Source organism: Myripristis murdjan, chromosome 3 (genome assembly GCF_902150065.1).
Source record: "Myripristis murdjan chromosome 3, fMyrMur1.1, whole genome shotgun sequence".
In the NCBI taxonomy this organism is placed as follows: domain Eukaryota; kingdom Metazoa; phylum Chordata; class Actinopteri; order Holocentriformes; family Holocentridae; genus Myripristis; species Myripristis murdjan.
Genome location: NC_043982.1, coordinates 43,757,949 through 43,776,707, shown reverse-complemented (window position 1 = coordinate 43,776,707; position 18,759 = coordinate 43,757,949). Strand labels below are relative to the sequence as shown.

Sequence of the window (18,759 nt, the reverse complement as noted above, 5' to 3'; positions counted from 1 at the left end):
TCGTTGTAGATAAAGATCAGCTGTGCTGGTGAGTCGTTGTCATGGCACCTGTTAGATTAAAAATGACTGAGAAGTCAGCAGAAGTATAACTATCAGTACATGAAAAAATACTTATTTTCCAGCGGATATTCTAGTTACAACATGATTGAGCTAGCAAAGCAGTTTTGTGTTGCTATGTGTGGTATTTATTCAGTTTTGGGAAATCACGATATCTAGATGTGGCCCGGTTATGAGTAAAGGCACAGAGCACACAAAATAATTTGGGATCTTTTCTCACGACTGCACCCACAATGAGGCACAGCATTAATTTATTTGGAATTCAGGGAATGAAATCAAGGTTTCACGGTGGGACAATTCCAAACATAAATAAAAAGAAACAACAAAAACAAAAGAAAAAGCAGTTTCTTCACTTTTCCAATTATAGCAAAAAGGACAAAACTGAATTTTTGCTCTTATACATATGTTCTTTCCCTGTATATCTTCTCTCAGCTGTATATACGGTAAACAGTCAGAGTATTAGACGGTTGTCTATTGAAATACACGGTGAAATAAAACAGTAAATGGTATAATTTAAACAACGCCAAATATAGACAACGCTGTATAGACAACTCTCTCTCTCTCTATATATATATATAGACAACGGTAGTGGCCTTTCAAACCTGGTAAACAAAATAAATGAATAAAAAATAAACAAGATGTAGCACATCATGCGACAAGGCCACTCAAGTTTAGTTAACAAAATCCTACTTCACAGTGAACATTTCACAGTGCAAATTTGGAGATACAGTGCTTTACACAATGTATTAATAACAAAAGAAAACAAAACCCCTCTCATACAGCAACAAACTGTAAAGTAAACCATTTAACAGTGATTCAACTCACTCAAAGTGTAGCACGCACACCAGGACAACCGTGCGGGGCTGGACCTGGCACCTTTCTCCCCTCTGTATTAGGCACAACCAGCAAATGTCATTATGATCAACAAAATCCATAAAACATTCACAATTCACATTACTGTATGTGGTTCTAGCATTTTATGCAAACCTACGCCGTCACTCCGTTCAGCAGTGCACCGCACCCACGACAGAGCACCAGTCGACGCTCGCACTGCAAACCCTGAAATATCGGGGACATCACACAACCATCACAGTGAGATCCACCCGATTAGCCCACTAACATCATGTTTCACCATAATATAGGGGAGTATTTACCCTGAAACACCAGCGACAGCTCACAGGTAGGGCAGCTCTCTCTTTCTCTCTCAAGAGCGGCGATCTCTGCCTGCACCAACCCAAGATGGGCCCCTCGCACTCTCGCGCACTTTTCCTCAAGCTGCTCTTAAAGTGACAGTGTCGCCTTAACAGAAAGTCAGCTAATTCAATAGGAAATGCACGCTATATTATCTAAACATGTGTTCAAATGCAGTTCTGCAGAGTTATAAGGGCTGAACACTGTTTACTGTTTTACAACCAGTTTCACCTGGTTACATAGAAAACATGATAAGCCCAAGTTGGTCGAGAGGAGAGGAGAGGAGACGAGAGGAGAGAAAGAGAGATGAGACAGGATGAGAAGAGAGAGAGAGAAAAGAGGGAAGAGAGGGACAGACCTAAAGAGGAGAGGAGACGGGTTCCGTTGCAGCATATTTATAGTTCTCATATGTCTGTTGAGCAGAATGTGCACGAGTTTTATTGGTGTGTGAACCTTCACATTAAAAGACAAAACACGCATGAAAACTGACCATTATAGAAGTTCATTTTTCAAAATTTGTTGCTTTGGTGCTGATTCATGCGTGATTTGACACGAGCACGTAATTTATCATGAGTCAAATCAAAATCACATCACCTTTATTTATGTTGCACTTTTCATACAACACAGTTGACCCAAGGTGCTTTACAGCGCCCATAGAGGAAAACAAAAGCAAAATAAGGAAACAAAGAAAAGTCAAAGAAAAGTCAGTGATGATGATAATAATAACAACAGTGACAACAACAGTGATAAAAAAAAAAAAATAGCTGTGAAAATCTTGAAAATCTTAATTGTGTGTGTGTGTGTGTGTGTGTGTGTGTGTGTGTGTGTGTGTATGTGTGTGTGTGTGTGTGTGTGCACATGTGCATGTGTGTGTATGTGTGTGTTGGGGGGTTAAAAGGGGGGGAGGAAGAGTTTTCCTTAGTTTTGGGGCAGTGACAGAGAAGGCCCTGCCCCCATAACACTCAGACTGAAGTCTCTGGTCAGACAATTTTAGTTTTCTGTGAAATGGGGACAGGAGCCCTGAAATGGAGGAGGGGAAGAAACCATGTAAACCTTTGCAGTGCAGTGCCCGTTAAAATGTCTGTAAATTCCCAGAAATCGAAATCTAAAGTGACATAACCTCAACTGTCATGCTCCAGTTTAAAAAAATCCCAGTGAGCTGATCAGAGGAGTGTACTATGAAGCAGGTTTAGTGGGTTAGCGAGGTATGTTGAGTCTAAAGCCAGGCTTTCCTGTATCACGAAGGTGGCTCTCTTTTAATCCGGCTAGATCACCATGGTAACTTAAGCTTAACTCCCAACCAGGTTATGAGCTAAGTTTAACCCCGGCTATAAAAGCGGCGCTATCTCACCCAGGTGAAATCACAAAGTAATTTTTGTCCGGTGACTGGTGGCACATATGCACAATGCAGGTATACTATTAGTGGTGCACAGACTGCAAGTTTGTTAGAAATATTCCGTTGTATCACAAACTTTGTTATACCCATACACAAATCTGATATACGGCCATATATGTAAACTACATATTAAGTATATATGTCCATGTACAGTATATATATATATATATATATATATATATATATATATAATTATATTATTATTATAGTATTTCCGCCTCTATCATTCTACAAGACGGATGTCCATTGAGTCCACTATTATTTGCGATCGCTATTGAACCTCTTGCGATTGTGCTTCGTTCTCATCCCCACATTTCAGGTATACTTAGGAATGGTATAGAATTGAAGGTTTCTCTTTACGCGGATGACCTTCTTTTATATGTATCCGATCTACCTGTTTCTATCCCTGCTGTACTTACTACTTTCCAAGCATTTGGCCAAATTTCCAGATACAAATTGAATTTGAACAAAAGCGAGATATTTCCTGTAAATAAGGCTGCTAAGAATTATCCTCTACACAATTTACCCTTTAGGATTGCCCATAATGGCTTTAGATATCTTGGAATCCAGATTACACACAAATTTGAGGATCTTTTCAAAGCTAATTTTGCTCCCCTGCTAACCCGAATCAGGGAAGATTTTGAACGTTGGTCTGTACTTAAGTTATCCTTGATTGCATGAGTCAATTCTGTTAAAATAAATGTTCTCCCGCAATTCTCTTATTTGTTTCAATGTATACCTTTTTACCTCCCCCAGACCTTCTTCCATAAAGTGGACAGCCTGATTTCAGAGTTTATTTGGAATAAGAAGGTTCCTAGGTTGCGTAAACAATATCTGCAGAAGTCTAGGCCACTTGGAGGGTTGGCTTTACCAAATTTGAGGTTTTATTATTGGGCTGCCAATATTAGGGTTTGTAAATATTGGCTTCAATATGAGTCTTTTGGCTCTCGCCCCGTGTGGCTGGTTATGGAGGCCAATTCTGTTAAACCAGTGTCTTTGAATGTCCTTGTACATTCTCCTATTCATTCTTCCACTCTTCCCTATACTAAAAACAGGATTGTCAAAACCTCGCTCAGGATCTGGTTTCAGTTTATTTTGGTTTTCAGTCACTCTCTGTCTATGCTCCTTTAGCAGCTAACCATGTTTTTCCTCCTTCTTTGGTGGACAGTGCTTTTGTAAGGTGGTCTACTCTTGGTGTTAAGCATTTCAAAGATTTGTATATTAACAATGTTTTCGCCTCTTTTCAGCAACTTTCAGCTAAATTTTCACTTCCCAGAGAACATTATTTTAGATTCATGCAGGTCCGTAGCTTTGTCCCTTATACATTTCCCATGTTTCCCATGTTGCCTGATGATTCAGTTTTGGATGGCTTTTTCACACCCATTCCGACTCTGAAAGGTTCAATTTCACTTATATATAACCAAATTAATCTTTTACGCCCAGAATCGTTGAACTCTATAAAGGCCTGTTGGGAGGAGGATCTGGGTGAGGCAATACCTGAGGAGGTTTGGAGAGAGATTTTAAGGCGTGTGCACAAATCCTCTATTTGTGCACGGCACAGCCTTATCCAGTGTAAAGTGTTACACCGTATTTATTACACCAAGGCCCGGCTTGCGAAGATCTATGGTGTATCACCAGCATGTGTCAGGTGCCAGCACTCTCCTGCAAACCTTATTCACGCATTCTGGCCCTGCCCGTCTCTTCACAATTTCTGGTCAGAGATTTTTAATACCTTGTCTGTGGTGGTTGGAGAAAGAATTGATCCGGATCCTCTTAGTGCTTTGTTTGGGGTCATCCCTTCTTTGCCTACCCTCTTCACATTTAAAAAAGATCTTTTGGCTTTTGTCACTCTATTGGCTAGAAGACTGATACTGATACACTGGAAATCAGCAAAATCTCCTATTCATGCCCACTGGATTAGGGATATTCTTTATTTTCTCAAACTGGAAAAGCTCAGGCTTTCATTACAGGGATCCCCCGACAAATTTAGCAAAATATGGGGTCCATTCTTCCAATTTGTTAAAAATATAATCTTCTCGCTTGATCCTGGCTGAAATATCCGATGGTCTGGAGGAGCACCACTCCCATGCTGGTTGTAATGTGGGTTGTATACTTTGGTATTGTTTGTCAATGTCTCTCAAATGTGCTTGTTTGGTGGCCGACTGATGTTGCTGTTGCTGTTGTTGTTTTTCTTGTGTTTGTTTGTTTGTGGTTTTGTTTGTTTTTTTGGGCGGGGTGTTGAGTCATTACTCAATTGTCACCTTTTCAGGTCTTTTATGAAAGTATATATATATATATTTTCATTTATTTATACTCTGTATTTTTTGAGAAAACCCAAAGTTTAAAAAAAAAAAAAAAAATCATAACTCCTATGCCGTAAGTCCAATTTACCCAAAACTTGGTATAGTACAGATATTCCTTGGTCCAAACTACAAATCTGCCTCTGAACCCCTAAGGTCCGCCAAATTGGATTTCCTGCCATTTTGAATTTTTTGAAAAACACATTTTTGACATCTCCTCCTTTGCTGTAGGTCTGATTCATTAGAAATTTGTTGTGGATCATCGTTGGACCAAGCTGATCAAAAGTTGCATAAGACTTGTTGATATCTTGATCATCATTTTGAAGATATTGACCAAAGAACTTCAGTAGGGGTGTGGCTTAGCAAATAAATGGACACAAGTCAACCACTGTTTGGCCAATCATCACAAAACTGATATTTAAAGCAATGTACAGCACAGTGCTGTTAAACTTCTCTATTAAAATATGTGTCATCTACAAAGAATTACTATGTTAATTTTCTATAAAATATAATACACTATATTACCAAAAGTATTCGCTCACCTGCCTTTACTCATACTATGAACTGAAGTGCCATCCCATTCCTAACCCATAGAGTTCAATATGATGTCGGTCCACCTTTTGCAGCTATTACAGCTTCAACTCTTCTGGGAAGACTGTCCACAAGGTTGAGGAGAGTGTTTATAGGAATTTTTGACCATTCTTCCAAAAGCGCATTGGTGAGGTCACACACTGATGTTGGTCGAGAAGGCCTGGCTCTCAGTCTCCGCTCTAATTCATCCCAAAGGTGTTCTATCGGGTTCAGGTCAGGACTCTGTGCAGGCCAGTCAAGTTCATCCACACCAGACTCTGTCATCCATGTCTTTATGGACCTTGCTTTGTGCACTGGTGCACAGTCATGTTGGAAGAGGAAGGGGCCCGCTCCAAACTGTTCCCACAAGGTTGGGAGCATGGAATTGTCCAAAATGTTTTGGTATCCTGAAGCATTCAAAGTTCCTTTCACTGGAACTAAGGGGCCAAGCCCAGCTCCTGAAAAACAACCCCACACCATAATTCCTCCTCCACCAAATTTCACAGTCGGCACAATGCAGTCTGAAATGTACCGTTCTCCTGGCAACCTCCAAACCCAGACTCGTCCATCAGATTGCCAGATGGAAAAGCGTGAGTCATCACTCCAGAGAACGCGTCTCCACTGCTCTAGAGGCCAGTGGCGGCGTGCTTTACACCATTGCATCCGACGCTTTGCATTGCACTTGGTGATGTGTGGCTTGGCTGCAGCTGCTCGGCCATGGAAACCCATTCCATGAAGCTCTCTGCGTACTGTACTTGGGCTAATCTGAAGGTCACATGAAGTTTGTAGCTCTGTAGCAATTGACTGTGCAGAAAGTCGGCGACCTCTTTGCACTATGCGCTTCAGCATCCGCTGACCCCTCTCCGTCACTTTACGTGGCCTACCACTTCGTGGCTGAGTTGCTGTTGTTCCCAAACGCTTCCATTTTGTTATAATAGAGCTGACAGTTGACTGTGGAATATTTAGGAGCGAGGAAATTTCACGACTGGATTTGTTGCACAGGTGGCATCCTATGACAGTTCCACGCTGGAATTCACTGAGCTCCTGAGAGCGGCCCATTCTTTCACAAATGTCTTGTTTCACAGTCTGCATGCCTGAGTGCTTGATTTTATACACCTGTGGCCAGGCCAAGTGATTAGGACACCTGATTCTGATCATTTGAATGGGTGAGCGAATACTTTTGGTAATATAGTGTACATTTTAATGCTCTCCCTTGGGAAAACATATTTTCTTGCAATGGTCTCGCACAAAATTAAAAGCTTCCAGTTTAAATTTGGTGGTTGATATCTGGAGGTCTGGATGACAAAGTGCTATATGTTAAACTGTTTTTGTTCGAACATTCAGGTGAAATGTAGCATTACCAGGCGTCACCCTACTATTGTTCCATGCTTTGTTTCTACACAACATGGCATGCAATACGGTATGATATAATACCAGTCTTACTGGATTTACACTAGTATGTGCCAGCTAGACTTACTTCCTTGTAGAGTTATCTTTTATCAGATAGCATTAAAAATTGTGTGTGTGTGTGTGTGTGTGTGTGTGTGTGTGTGTGTGCATGGCCCTGCAGTCTCATACCCTTTAATCGGGACTGGCAGGGTGTTTACCTGCTGAATGCTAATCCTCCGGTTAAAGAACATGTCATGAATCCCTCATAGACTTTTCTCTTTCGAAAAGAAGAAGAAACTTAAGAAGAAACTTAAGAAAAAAAAAATGTTGGTGGACATTGGCCAATGAGGCCCAGTGACTACAGCTACATAAAAGCGAGGGTAGGCCTTGAAGCCTAAATAAAAAAAAGCCATGTGCACCAGTTTAAGCCAAACAGGTCAGTCCTTGACGTCATGAAGCATCGCTCTAATTTCTCAGCAGCGGCGTCTCTCTCTGCAGTGAATGCAGACTCAGCTGCATCCTCTTGCAAATACAGAAAAAAAAAAAAAAAACTTTTTTCCTAAACGGATTCATCATGTCTCCCTTTAAAATGACCATGTCATGAGGAACATGTTGGGCATGAGCTGCAGTGAGGCCAGGTTATTATGTCACCAGTCACCAGGTGGGTTCCATCCACCTGTTTTTATTCACATTTTCAATTTGCGCAATAAAAGCCGGAATGGAAATGACAGGGATTATTTTTGTATGAGGCTATACATTGTTGTTTTTTTTGTTTTGTTTTTCTGGAAAATCGTTCTCACTCTGTCTATAAGTATTGATCTGTAATTGATCAGACCTGATTATTGTCCACTCAGCACCCTCTGCTCTCCGGGCCTCCCTCTCTCCATGCCACTCCAAAATTTCTTCCATTTTCTACCTTTAGCCGCCTCAGTGGTTTTGTCGCCTTCGACGAGGATCCAGGTCAGAGGGCGTGGTTCTGCTTTCAGCTGTGGGCCTGTAATTAAGGCCTCTACTTAAACTTGGCCCCACATAATAATCAATGATCTTCACTGACACCTGCCTGCAGAATGAAAAAAAAGGGGGAAAAATCCTAAATAAGAATTAACAGCCAGGAAACTCAGATTTGATATGAAAATAATGAATGTAGTTTCACTGGTAATTTTATTTTGAAGTTTAATTTAGTTGTTTAACTAGTTTAGTTTTGAGAAGTGGTGCTTTTGGGATGTTTGGGACTGATGCATCAAAGCTTTGTTTTGTTTATATTTTGTTTGTTTGTTTGTTTGTTTTTTTCAAAAGTCCATTTACACCAGGAATTTTAAAGGGACAGTTCACCCTAAATACAAAAGAGAATTTTCTACTGATCACTGGTGCCAGAGCTGCCCAATCTGGGGCCGGCGGGCCACATTTGGCCCATGCTCCCTTTGTTTTGGCCCTCCATTGCATTTGACAAGTTCATGCTTGTTCTCTTATTTTGAAAGTGCAACCATTGAATCCAACCATAGTGACTGCAGAACATAAATTGTTTGCAGCTAAATATAATCATAATCTGATATTTAAAGCAATGTACAGCACAGTGCTGTTAAACTTCTCTATTAAAATATGTGTCATCTACAAAGAATTACTATGTTAATTTTCTATAAAATATAATATATTTTAATGCTCTCCCTTGGGAAAACATATTTCCTTGCAATGGTCTTGCACAAAATTAAAAGCTTCCAGTTTAAATTTGGTGGTTGATATCTGGAGGTCTGGATGACAAAGTGCTATATGTAAAACTATTTTTGTTCGAACATTCAGGTGAAATGTAGCATTACCATGCGTCACCCTACTGTTATTCCATGCTTTGTTTCTACACAACATGGCATGCAATACGGTATGATATAATACCATTCTTACTGGATTTACACTAGTATGTGCCAGCTAGACTTACTGCCTTGTAGAATTATCTTTTATCAGATAGCATTAAAAAATTTCATGCCAGACTGTGGCCAGGTTTGGGTTTTTCCCTCCCACTAATCTTCCAATTTCATAGTGCTATACATCAAATGGCTTTTTTTTTTTTTTTTTTTTTTTTTTTTGCTGCAGGGGATAGCTGCTGGACAGAGACAGGACTGCACTTTATTACACTACTAACATTATTATTTTAATTGTTTAATTTATTATTTTAATTCATAGGCCTTCTACAATAATAAAAAAAAAATGCATCATCCCAAGTTAAGAGTGTATATGATGAAAACTGCTCTGAATGCATGAATGCATGCATGCATGATTTTGGTTCCACCAAAGGCCTGGTTTCTTAGATGGAGATTACCAAAGTTAAGTAGAAATGTTCAAAGGAACTAAATCTGCTTCTCATTAATAAACATTTTATAATGGAGCTATCAGAGCAATATGACAGATAATACATTTTTTTCTGAGTGTTTAAACACTAACAGTGACTCTTGAAGCTCTGTCTCTGAAACCATGAACACCCAGTGAGTCAGACGAGTATGTTAGATAAAGTCTTATGGTCAGACCCAGGAGGTGAGATTTTTACAGTTTCTTTCCCTGGGCTATAGGAACACTAAACAACAAGAACACTAAATAACAATAATCCTGTGCAATATTTTTAACTTCTGTCTTTTATTGTTTTATTTATTTTATAATTGACATTATATATCTGCATATGTTTCATGTCCTAGCTGGCTGTCATGTTGTTTTGATTTATGTTTTTAAAACACAAATGGTGGTGTGGCACCCGAAATCTCATTATGTTTGTTATACACTGGCAATAAAGATTTCTCTTCTCTTCTCTTCTCTTCTCTTCTCTTCTCTTCTCTTCTCTTCTCTTCTCTTCTCTTCTCTTCTCTTCTCTTCTCTTCTCTTCTCTTAGCAGGCAGCAGGCAAGCAGAGCCGGAGACGGGCAGGCAGGAAATCCAGGGTCCAAAAACAGGCAGGCAAGGTCAAAAAAGAAACCAAAACAACAGGTGGTCAGGCAAAACTAAAAAAGAAAAAGAAAAGAAAAAATACGCGGCATAGTTTGGCAAGAAACACAAGACAATCTGGCCAAAACCAGGTGGAAGTCCTGAGCAGACTGCATGGGCTGGGGTTCGGGTTCGGGTTAGGGTTCAGGTTAGGGTTCGTGTTGGGCAAGTTCGTGATAAGACATGAAGAACCAGATAAAAACAAACAAAAGAGTTTGGATTCCTGACGTTTTCATGTCTACTATCAGTGTGTAGCTGCTGCTTCGTGTCGTGTTTTGTTTTTGGACGAGGAGTGAAAGGTTTTGCCGGTTCGGTGTGAGGTTTTTTGGTCGGTGTGATGAATTCAGAAAGCGCTCACTGGACGAAGGACGCAAAGTTAGATAAAGAAGGACGAGGAAGGAGGCAGAACGAGGAAGGAGGCAGACCACCACAGAAGAAGAAACAATGTTGGATTCCGTTCTGAGTGTGACGTCAGAGGAAAATCTTGTCTATAGGGGTTAGGGTTAGGCCAGCCTTAAAGGTGTGTGTGTGTGTGTGTGTGTGTGTGTGTGTGTGTGTGTGTGTGTGTGTGTGTGTGTGTTCAAAAGGGAGGAGCAGTGAGAGGTTGATGATGGATTACAGAAAAAGGCCAAATGTCAGCACCACTGAACCTGCAGTGGGAACAAACCACTGCACTGCGTTTGCTGTAATAAGTTTGAGGTGGAAGCACTAATCCTGGCAATACTACAGCGATTTTTGATCACTGCAAACATGACCTGAAAGACCATAGTAAATAAAATAAATTTAGGCTTTCAAGACATTACCAAAAGTAACAATAATTTGCAATAGCCTTCGCTGCCTGAGAGCTTCTCTTTCAAACAAGCATTTCAAACAGTGAATGAACAACAGATGCACGACAGCTGGTCAGCAAGAAAAGGATTATTCTGCATCAGACAGGTGATCTGCAGGTAAATGAATGTGAAAGTATGTCTATCACCCCACTGGCCCGGTTGGTTGACTGACTTGAGATTAGAGCAAACAAGTATTTTTTTTTTCAACCGGTTTCAACAACTACGTCTTATTTCCAAGAAGCCTGAACAAAATGTTCAGGCCTGTCACTCACACAAATGGTATCAAAATGATACCATTTGTGTGAGTGACAGGCCGCTCCCTTTAATATCAAAAGAACAAAAGTAAAAAAAAAGAAAGACTGCTGCCATAACCAAAGGCAAATGAGAGAGAATGTAGGAAATCCAGTTGGAACATTTATCGAGGAGTACTAATACTGTGGGACTGAATTAGCTGCAGCAACACTGAACCTCTGCCTTCAATGACCCTAAAAATAAATAAGCTACCAAAAAAGTTTTAATTTTGGTGGAAATTCTGAAATGTATGATGTTAGTTGGGGTTTTGGTGTGTTCTTAATTGCGTAAGCACACACACATCATAATGCAGGCTTACATACAGGCACTGTATGTAAGTTAGTGGGTGGTTGAAACTTTAAAGTAGCAGGATGTTTAGCTAGTAAGCAAGCAAGTACACTACTCACAAAAAGTTAGGGATATTCGGCTTTTGGGTGAAATTTCAGGATGAACCTAAAATGCATTATAACCTTTACAGGTGAACTTAATGTGACCTTCTGTAAACTTTTTAATGTACATGTCCAACTGTTCAATGTTTCAGTACTTTTTGTTGCTGTTCTCTAACAAGGAGCTTAACGGCAAAATTCACAACAGGTGTTTGATCCATGAATCGACCAATAAATTTCCTGGTTCAATTAGAATTGGTATTTAAACAGTCCTCCTCATCATGCTGTCCATATTTTGACATCATGAGACCAAGACGACACCTAACAATTGATCAGCAGCACCTCGCCATTGCGAGGCTTCAAACAGGATGTTCTCAGACGGAAGTGGCCACTGAGCTTAGAGTGTCACAGAGTGTCATCAGCAGGTTGCAACAGAGATACAGAGAGACTGGAAGAGTCACAGAAAGGCATAGAAGTGGACGTCCTTTGGCCACATCCCACACTGATGACCGCTTCATTGTGAACAGTGCCCTGCGGAACCGGATGATGAATGCCACTAAACTCCAGGTACGTTTAAGGAAGGTGAGAGGCACCCAAGTGTCACGTCAGACCATTCGAAACCATTTACATCAGCATGGTCTGCGTGCTAGACGACCTGCAAGGGTACCTGACCACACCACCAGGCACAGGTGTCATCGTCTTGCATGGGCCAGGGGGCATTTACGCCGGACGAGGGACCAGTGGGCCTCAGTGCTGTTCTCTGATGAAAGCCGATTCTTGTTGAGCAGAAATGATGGCCGCCAACTATGTTGGAGACATCAAGGAGAGCACTATGCATCAGCCACTGTTGTCACCAGACGAGCCTTTGGTGGTGGTGGTGTTACTGTGTGGGCAGGTGTGTCTAGTCAGTACAGAACTGCCCTACACTTTGTGAATGGTACAGTGACAAGCCCATACTACCTGAATAACATCATTAATCCTGTCATTGTGCCCCTGCATGAACAACACAGGCCTAATTTCATCTTCATGGACGACAATGCTCCAGCTCATCGAGGTCATATCATTAGGGAACGGCTGCTGGAGACTGGGTTACCTCAAATGGAGTGGCCTGCACTTTCTCCAGACCTGAAACCCATAGAAAACCTATGGGATCAGCTGAGTCGCCGTGTAGAGGCTCGGAGCTCTGTACCCCAGAACCTCAATGTCCTGAGGGCCACCCTTCAAGAAGAGTGGGATGCCATGCCTCAGCAGACAATAAGTCGACTTGTGAACAGCATGAGACGTCGTGGTCAAGCTGTAATTGATGCTCAAGGGCACATGACAAGTTATTGAGACATTGACATTTTTTGTTGTGGTATACCCACCACTGTTTTTGGCTTTTGTTTCAAGAAATTGTTTGAGATGAGGAAATCACCAGTGCATGCTTCTACTTAAATGCCCTACTTTCATGATATAATATCACTGTAGCGTGAACTTTTTACATTTTCCATAAATTTCACCCGAAAGCCAAATATCCCTAACTTTTTGTGAGTAGTGTAATTCTGACTTTGAATTAATTAGGTGTCTTCAGAAAGATTATAACGATAATTCAAAAAATCACTGGTCTAAACTATGTGTAGATTGATCTATACCCTGAAAGGTCCACGAGTCAAATCATCAGTCATTCACTTCTGCAGTCGACTCAGAAGGAGGAGTCAAAGAATTGCTTTTCCTTTTTTTTTTCTTTTTTTTTAGATAATTACTGGGCATTGCCATATATCACTACAACACAAGACATATTCTCTTTAAAAAGCACTGGGGATATATTACAATAGAGAAAGGAAAAATATCAAGTTTTTATATCCTTTCAAAACTGGTAGATATAATTAATTAGATTCATTAACTTGAGAATTGCTGAGGACAGAACTGAAGCCTATTCAACTCATACAAAGTTACTGTTACAGTTGATTCGGTGTATTGAAAGGCCGCCTCTGAGTTGACTCTGGAAATTGTTAGCTGTTCAAGACCCAGAGAGAATTTGGTCAATCAAGGTGAGAGCACCTTGTGAAGGTAGTAAAGTTCACCCATGCTCATATAAAAGCTTAGATAGCGGTCATGTTTGGTAATGTTGGCAGGACTGAAAACACATGGTTCCAGTCTGTCAAGGCCATGCGTAGCCCCAGTGCGTCCTTAGTGGTAGTATTCACTGTCATGCATGTACACAATCCTTTTTTTTGGCCTGTGGGTGTCATCTTTGTGCATGGGGCTTTCACAGGCAAGTTCACTGGAGTCCACTGGGGCTGATACCTTCAGGGTGTTGTAAAACTGTCCGGTGTTACATATCGCAAGATCCAGAGAGCTGCATCCCTTCTTGTGTGCTCTTTGACCAGTTGTTTCATGGAAGTGAAAGCATATTCAAAAGAGAGTGTACTGAACTGATTGAAATCACCAGCTTCAGGTTGCTTTTGGAGGATGATATCAACTGAGGTAGATGGTCAACAAACTTATTTCAACCTTTTATATTATTCCGCAACCATGTGGGGTATTTGCCTTGGTAAACTGCAGGGTGTGGTTTTCCACCAAATTACCCGGGTAAAGCAGTCCCAGGGACTACTTTTTCAAGAGCATCCTTCAGTCGGTTTGTGTCTGTGCTTCCACCGCTATGAGGACACTGTTTTTCTGTCATGTCCTGCTCACTGCAGAAGGAATCAGTATACAACAGATCATTTTGGTATGAATTCTCTTCCCCATTTTTCTGTAAAGCAATCAAAACTGTTGGAGAAATGTGTGGCTGGTTCCTCCCTTTTATGCACCCAAGACATTAAAAAAAAGACATCCGTATGATGTGAAAGCAGAAGTAGAGTGCAAACATTCAAACAAGTATCATTTCCATATTTCCACCTAACTGCCATATTTCTTAAAAGCAGGCTCAGAATTTGAGGTGTGTAATCTTTATCTAGAACCAAATATCTGCTCACTTGCTCTTTACAATGAAGTTCTTGTTGTCTCTCGGTATCATCTGGACTCTCCTCAACACAGGTAACTATGCTCAAGCTTAGATTCCTCAGCCATGTGATTTGATTTGATTTGGTGGTTTAATTGTGGCTTTATGGTTTCTGAACTCCATGGTTTTGGTCAAACTGGTTCCTAAATACATGCTTATTTAAAAATTGAGCAACATCCTGTTTCATGCTTCATTGACAGGGCAAATTGAACTATTACATCATGATTAAAACAGAGATGCTTCTGTTCATATTGTTGCTGGCGACTCATCATTTCATTCATGAATATTTTTTTTCCCATTGCAGCTGAAGCACTTGATTGTCTGATGTGCAGGGATTTTCCTCAGTGCGAAGATACATTTTCAGGCAACTGTTCCTCCGATGAGCTATGTGCTACAGCTGCCATCAGATGTATGTGTGAAAAGTTAAGAAAATAATATAAAAAGTATTTTGTCATGTCATTTCCTCTGCTTTGTTTGTTTTTTCAATTTACATCATCATTTCACTTCAACATTAAACCACACTTTTATTTTGCAGTACAGCAGATGGGAAGTTCTCTATCGGTCATCCGCAAGACATGTGTGTCACCCTCGTTGTGCGATGTTGGAAATGGGACATTTTCAGGAAGCTTGGGTTTCATGAGAGTAGTTGGCTCTGTTCAATGTTGCGACACAGATAACTGCAACTCTCAAACTCTGCCTAGTAAGTACATTCTGGAGAAGCGCTTTTGTGAATAACTTCCAAGAAAAAACAAATCGTACTCCAGCAAGTTAATACTGATTTCAAAGATAGTGTGGGCGTTGATCATCTTCCATCTTCTTTTGTCATGTTGTGTCTCTAAATGTTGTCATGTTCTTAACTAAATTGTGTCCCGTCTCGTTTCGGGCTTTATTTCAGTCCCTGCTGACCAAGAGAGTAACGGCTTTGAGTGTTACTCCTGTGACAGCTCCACATGCAGACACAAAATTCAGTGTGTTGGGGTGGAGGACCGCTGCTTTAATGGAAATGGTGAGTCCTCATGTTGCATATTGATCACTTTGCACATAGATTGTGCTAATTGCCAACATCAGCATCAGTGCTGGTTGTCTCACAAAAATGCTCTTGCTGCCTTCAAGTGTTCTTCCTATCCTCTACTTCTGAGATCTCTAACATTAGGTAATTTAAAAAATAATGGAAGCTGTATTTATAGTAAAGCAATGATTTTTCCTCTACAGTGACCCATTGGAACACTTGGGCCCCTACCGTCCATGTCTTTGGCTGTGCATCCTCAAACCTGTGTGTAGCTTTTTCTCACCTGTCTTCTGCGTCTCTGCCTGGCTTTGACTTAAATGGACCAAACTGCTGTGAGGGCAAACTCTGTAACTGAGTCCTGATGACCAGGCTGAGTGTTTTCCCTCTGTTGCTCGGACTCATTTCCCTGATTTTCATCTATTAGAACACAGGGTAGGACATACACAGATACTGGTGTTATCATACAAAAATGTAGGATACATGTTATCAGGTTAAAATAAAGAAAAATTAAAAAAAAAAAAAAAAAAAAAAAAAAAGTGCACTTTAGCAGAGTGCAGATCTCCACCAGGTGTATCTCCCCTTTTCTGGACTATAGGCTAACCTATGTTCTGAGCAAAACTCAGGAGGGACTCAGCAGCCAATTGTACTGTCAAGTGCTTTGCTAATCACAAATTAAATTACTGCATGATTTAAAAATAATAGAGTACAGTGCAAAAAATTATATATTGTAAAAATCCCAAAGCCTCTCATGTTTACCTGTTTATTGCTCTCTCTGTATGTTGCATTTTATTACACACTTAGCAGAAACATAATGATGATAATTACCCAGACAAAAGACATTCACTAGTCTAATGAAACTGTATGACAGGATTTCAGATCAATCGTGAGCTGCACATTTTGCTGTCACTGTTGTGCATGCCTTCCTAAATGATTAAATAAATAAAAAAAATTGTCTGTAGATCACAGCGTTTCCTGGTTTGTCTGCAGTATCTCATTTTGAAATGATTTGTTGGGATTTTGATGCAGTCTCACCTGAAAAGGACACACACTTAGAAGCACAGTAAAAATGTGAGTGACCCAGTGATGATGAGTTTCATCTATAAAGCACAGGCCTACAAATGATGTACAACCAAGAAGGCTTGCACGCACAATTTGTTTTTGTTTTGGGGTTTAAATAATTATCAAGCTGTGTTGGAAGGGAGGAGATACTACTGAAACAAAGAAAGTGAAAAATGAAAGCACCGTGCAGGAGGTGTGCTTGAAAGTTCTGACAGCTCTGTGGAAACCACAGGCTTTCATATCATGATTGTACATTTTCTAATGTAAGGCTGTACTGAAGAAACCACCATTTCTTGTTTGTTTGATTTCACCAGCCCATGTGTCTTTTTTAAAGCTCATAATAAATCAATATTCACTAAATCCTGCATATTCTGGGCGTTTTTTTTTTTGTTTTTTTTTTTTAAATAAAGGCCCTTACAAAAACCCCTGCATTCAGCATTAACATCAACTTTTTCCATTGACCCTGGTCAGTTGGCATAAACTGGAAAACAACCTAATACACATTGTGGTAGTTTTTGCTTAATGGGAGTATAGGAAGAGGTAACCTGAGTCGATTGACCTCCTAAATATTAGAATGCTGAGCAACAAGTGTTTTATATGACTTTTATATCCTAACAGCCCGAATTTTCTTATATTAACTGTAATGTGGTTAAACTCTACTTCGACTCCCTAATATAAATGATTCATACTGTTCCGCTGTCTGAGTCCTGTGTTCAACTTCCAATATCAACAATGACAACAATTTCATCCCTGAAATTTAGGCACTTTTATCATAGCTGCTGACCAGGCATGATCAACTTATTTTGCATAACCATGTATGATACTTGATCTAAAGCTACAAGTTAGACTTTTACACCCATTAAAGGGAAACATATAGTGGATGCAAATTTACACTGTTGACCTTCCCTCATGTTGCCTGCACTTAAACTTCCTTATTCATTTGCCAGCAAAAATCTGCTGGATAAGCAGTTCCTCTAATGAACTGCAGATTGTACTTCTGCATTTTTTTGTCAAAAAAATTGTTTTTTGGGGGCAAAACAGATGTCTGACCATAGAGTAATTGTGACAGTGACAGTTTTGTTGCTAACATGGCAACATCACAGTGTGAAAACAGGCAGTGTTTTTGTGCGGCCCGTTCAAGACTACCTTAGCACACACTGCCCCAGTTTGTAACCTGGTGGTGCAGTTTGTGCAGTGCATGCTGGATGTTGCAGGTTTTCTACCTTTAGAGCCAAGGGGAATTATTCATTTTGAGCAGAGCGTTACATCTTCTGCATTGCAGCAAAAACGGATAATGTGACAGAAAGGTCAGAAAGGTATTTGTACATGCAGGCACACATAATTAATGACTTGGCTCAAGTAAAGTAAAATAAAGGTGTGTGTGTATGTTACTTAATTTTCAACAGACAAAAGCAAGTTGTGAAAATCCTGTTTTTAGTTTCATACTTAAATTAACAATGTCGAAAGGACCATGTGAATATACACTTATGTGCCAAGAAGAACTTGTTACAAGCAAGAATAATTTAATCTAGAATATTAACATAACTATCAGGTTTTAATAGCAGTGTCCTCAGTTTAAAGAACAAAGGCTTGTTTTTGGAGCTGCCATTTTGCATCTATGCTCAACAATTTGAGAAGAGACAGTGATAATTTCTCCAGACAGAGGCCTTGACAGTAGACCAGAATGCAATACAACCACAAGACGCCTTATCTCAAGTAGAAAAAGAAAAGAAAAAAAAAAAAACAACTTTTGCTTCACTTTCACTAGTAGTATTGCTTTCTTTTTCTCTAGGTAAAGTGGGTACAACAAAAAAATAAATGACAACACAACATCGCAAAGTAAATCCTTGACTTTAACCCACTTACAGTGCTATTATCTAGAAAATGCATTTTGAGTAACTGGATTAAAGATAAGCTACCTACTGCCACCTTGTGGTACTGGGAGATACTCAGGGCTCTCCCCCTTGAATCATTCAGTGCAATTCAAATAAAAGGTCCTTTATTAAAACCTGCCCTGCGTTCCAAATCGCATACTTATACTTTTTACTTTTAGTATGTACTGCAGCTGCCCTTACAAAGTATGTAGTTTAGTATGTATTGGGACATACTAATTCTTTTTTTCCCTACTAAATAGTATGGTAGTATGGGTATTGGAACGCAGGGTTGGTCTCCTTTACTTGAATTTACCCGGAAATCAAGAAATTCCACTAATTAACCCTGATAAGGCACACCTGTGAAGTGAAAACCATTTCAGATGACTACCTCTTGAAGCTCATGGAGAGAATGCCAAGAGTGTGCAAAGCAGTAATCAGAGCAAAGGGTGGCTATTTTGAAG

At 40.1% G+C, this 18,759-nt stretch overlaps 1 protein-coding gene across 1 annotated transcript; it reads left to right on the top strand.

The window, feature by feature from the left end:
* The first annotated feature begins 14,242 nt into the window (after window positions 1-14,242).
* Window positions 14,243-16,748, top strand: LOC115377939 (phospholipase A2 inhibitor CNF-like). The gene is made up of 5 exons (XM_030078023.1): window positions 14,243-14,391; window positions 14,661-14,765; window positions 14,892-15,056; window positions 15,252-15,362; window positions 15,569-16,748. Exons 1-5 carry the CDS (start codon window positions 14,343-14,345, stop codon window positions 15,718-15,720), a joined length of 582 nt encoding a protein of 193 aa, XP_029933883.1. The 5' UTR covers window positions 14,243-14,342; the 3' UTR covers window positions 15,721-16,748.
* Window positions 16,749-18,759: the final 2,011 nt, after the last annotated feature.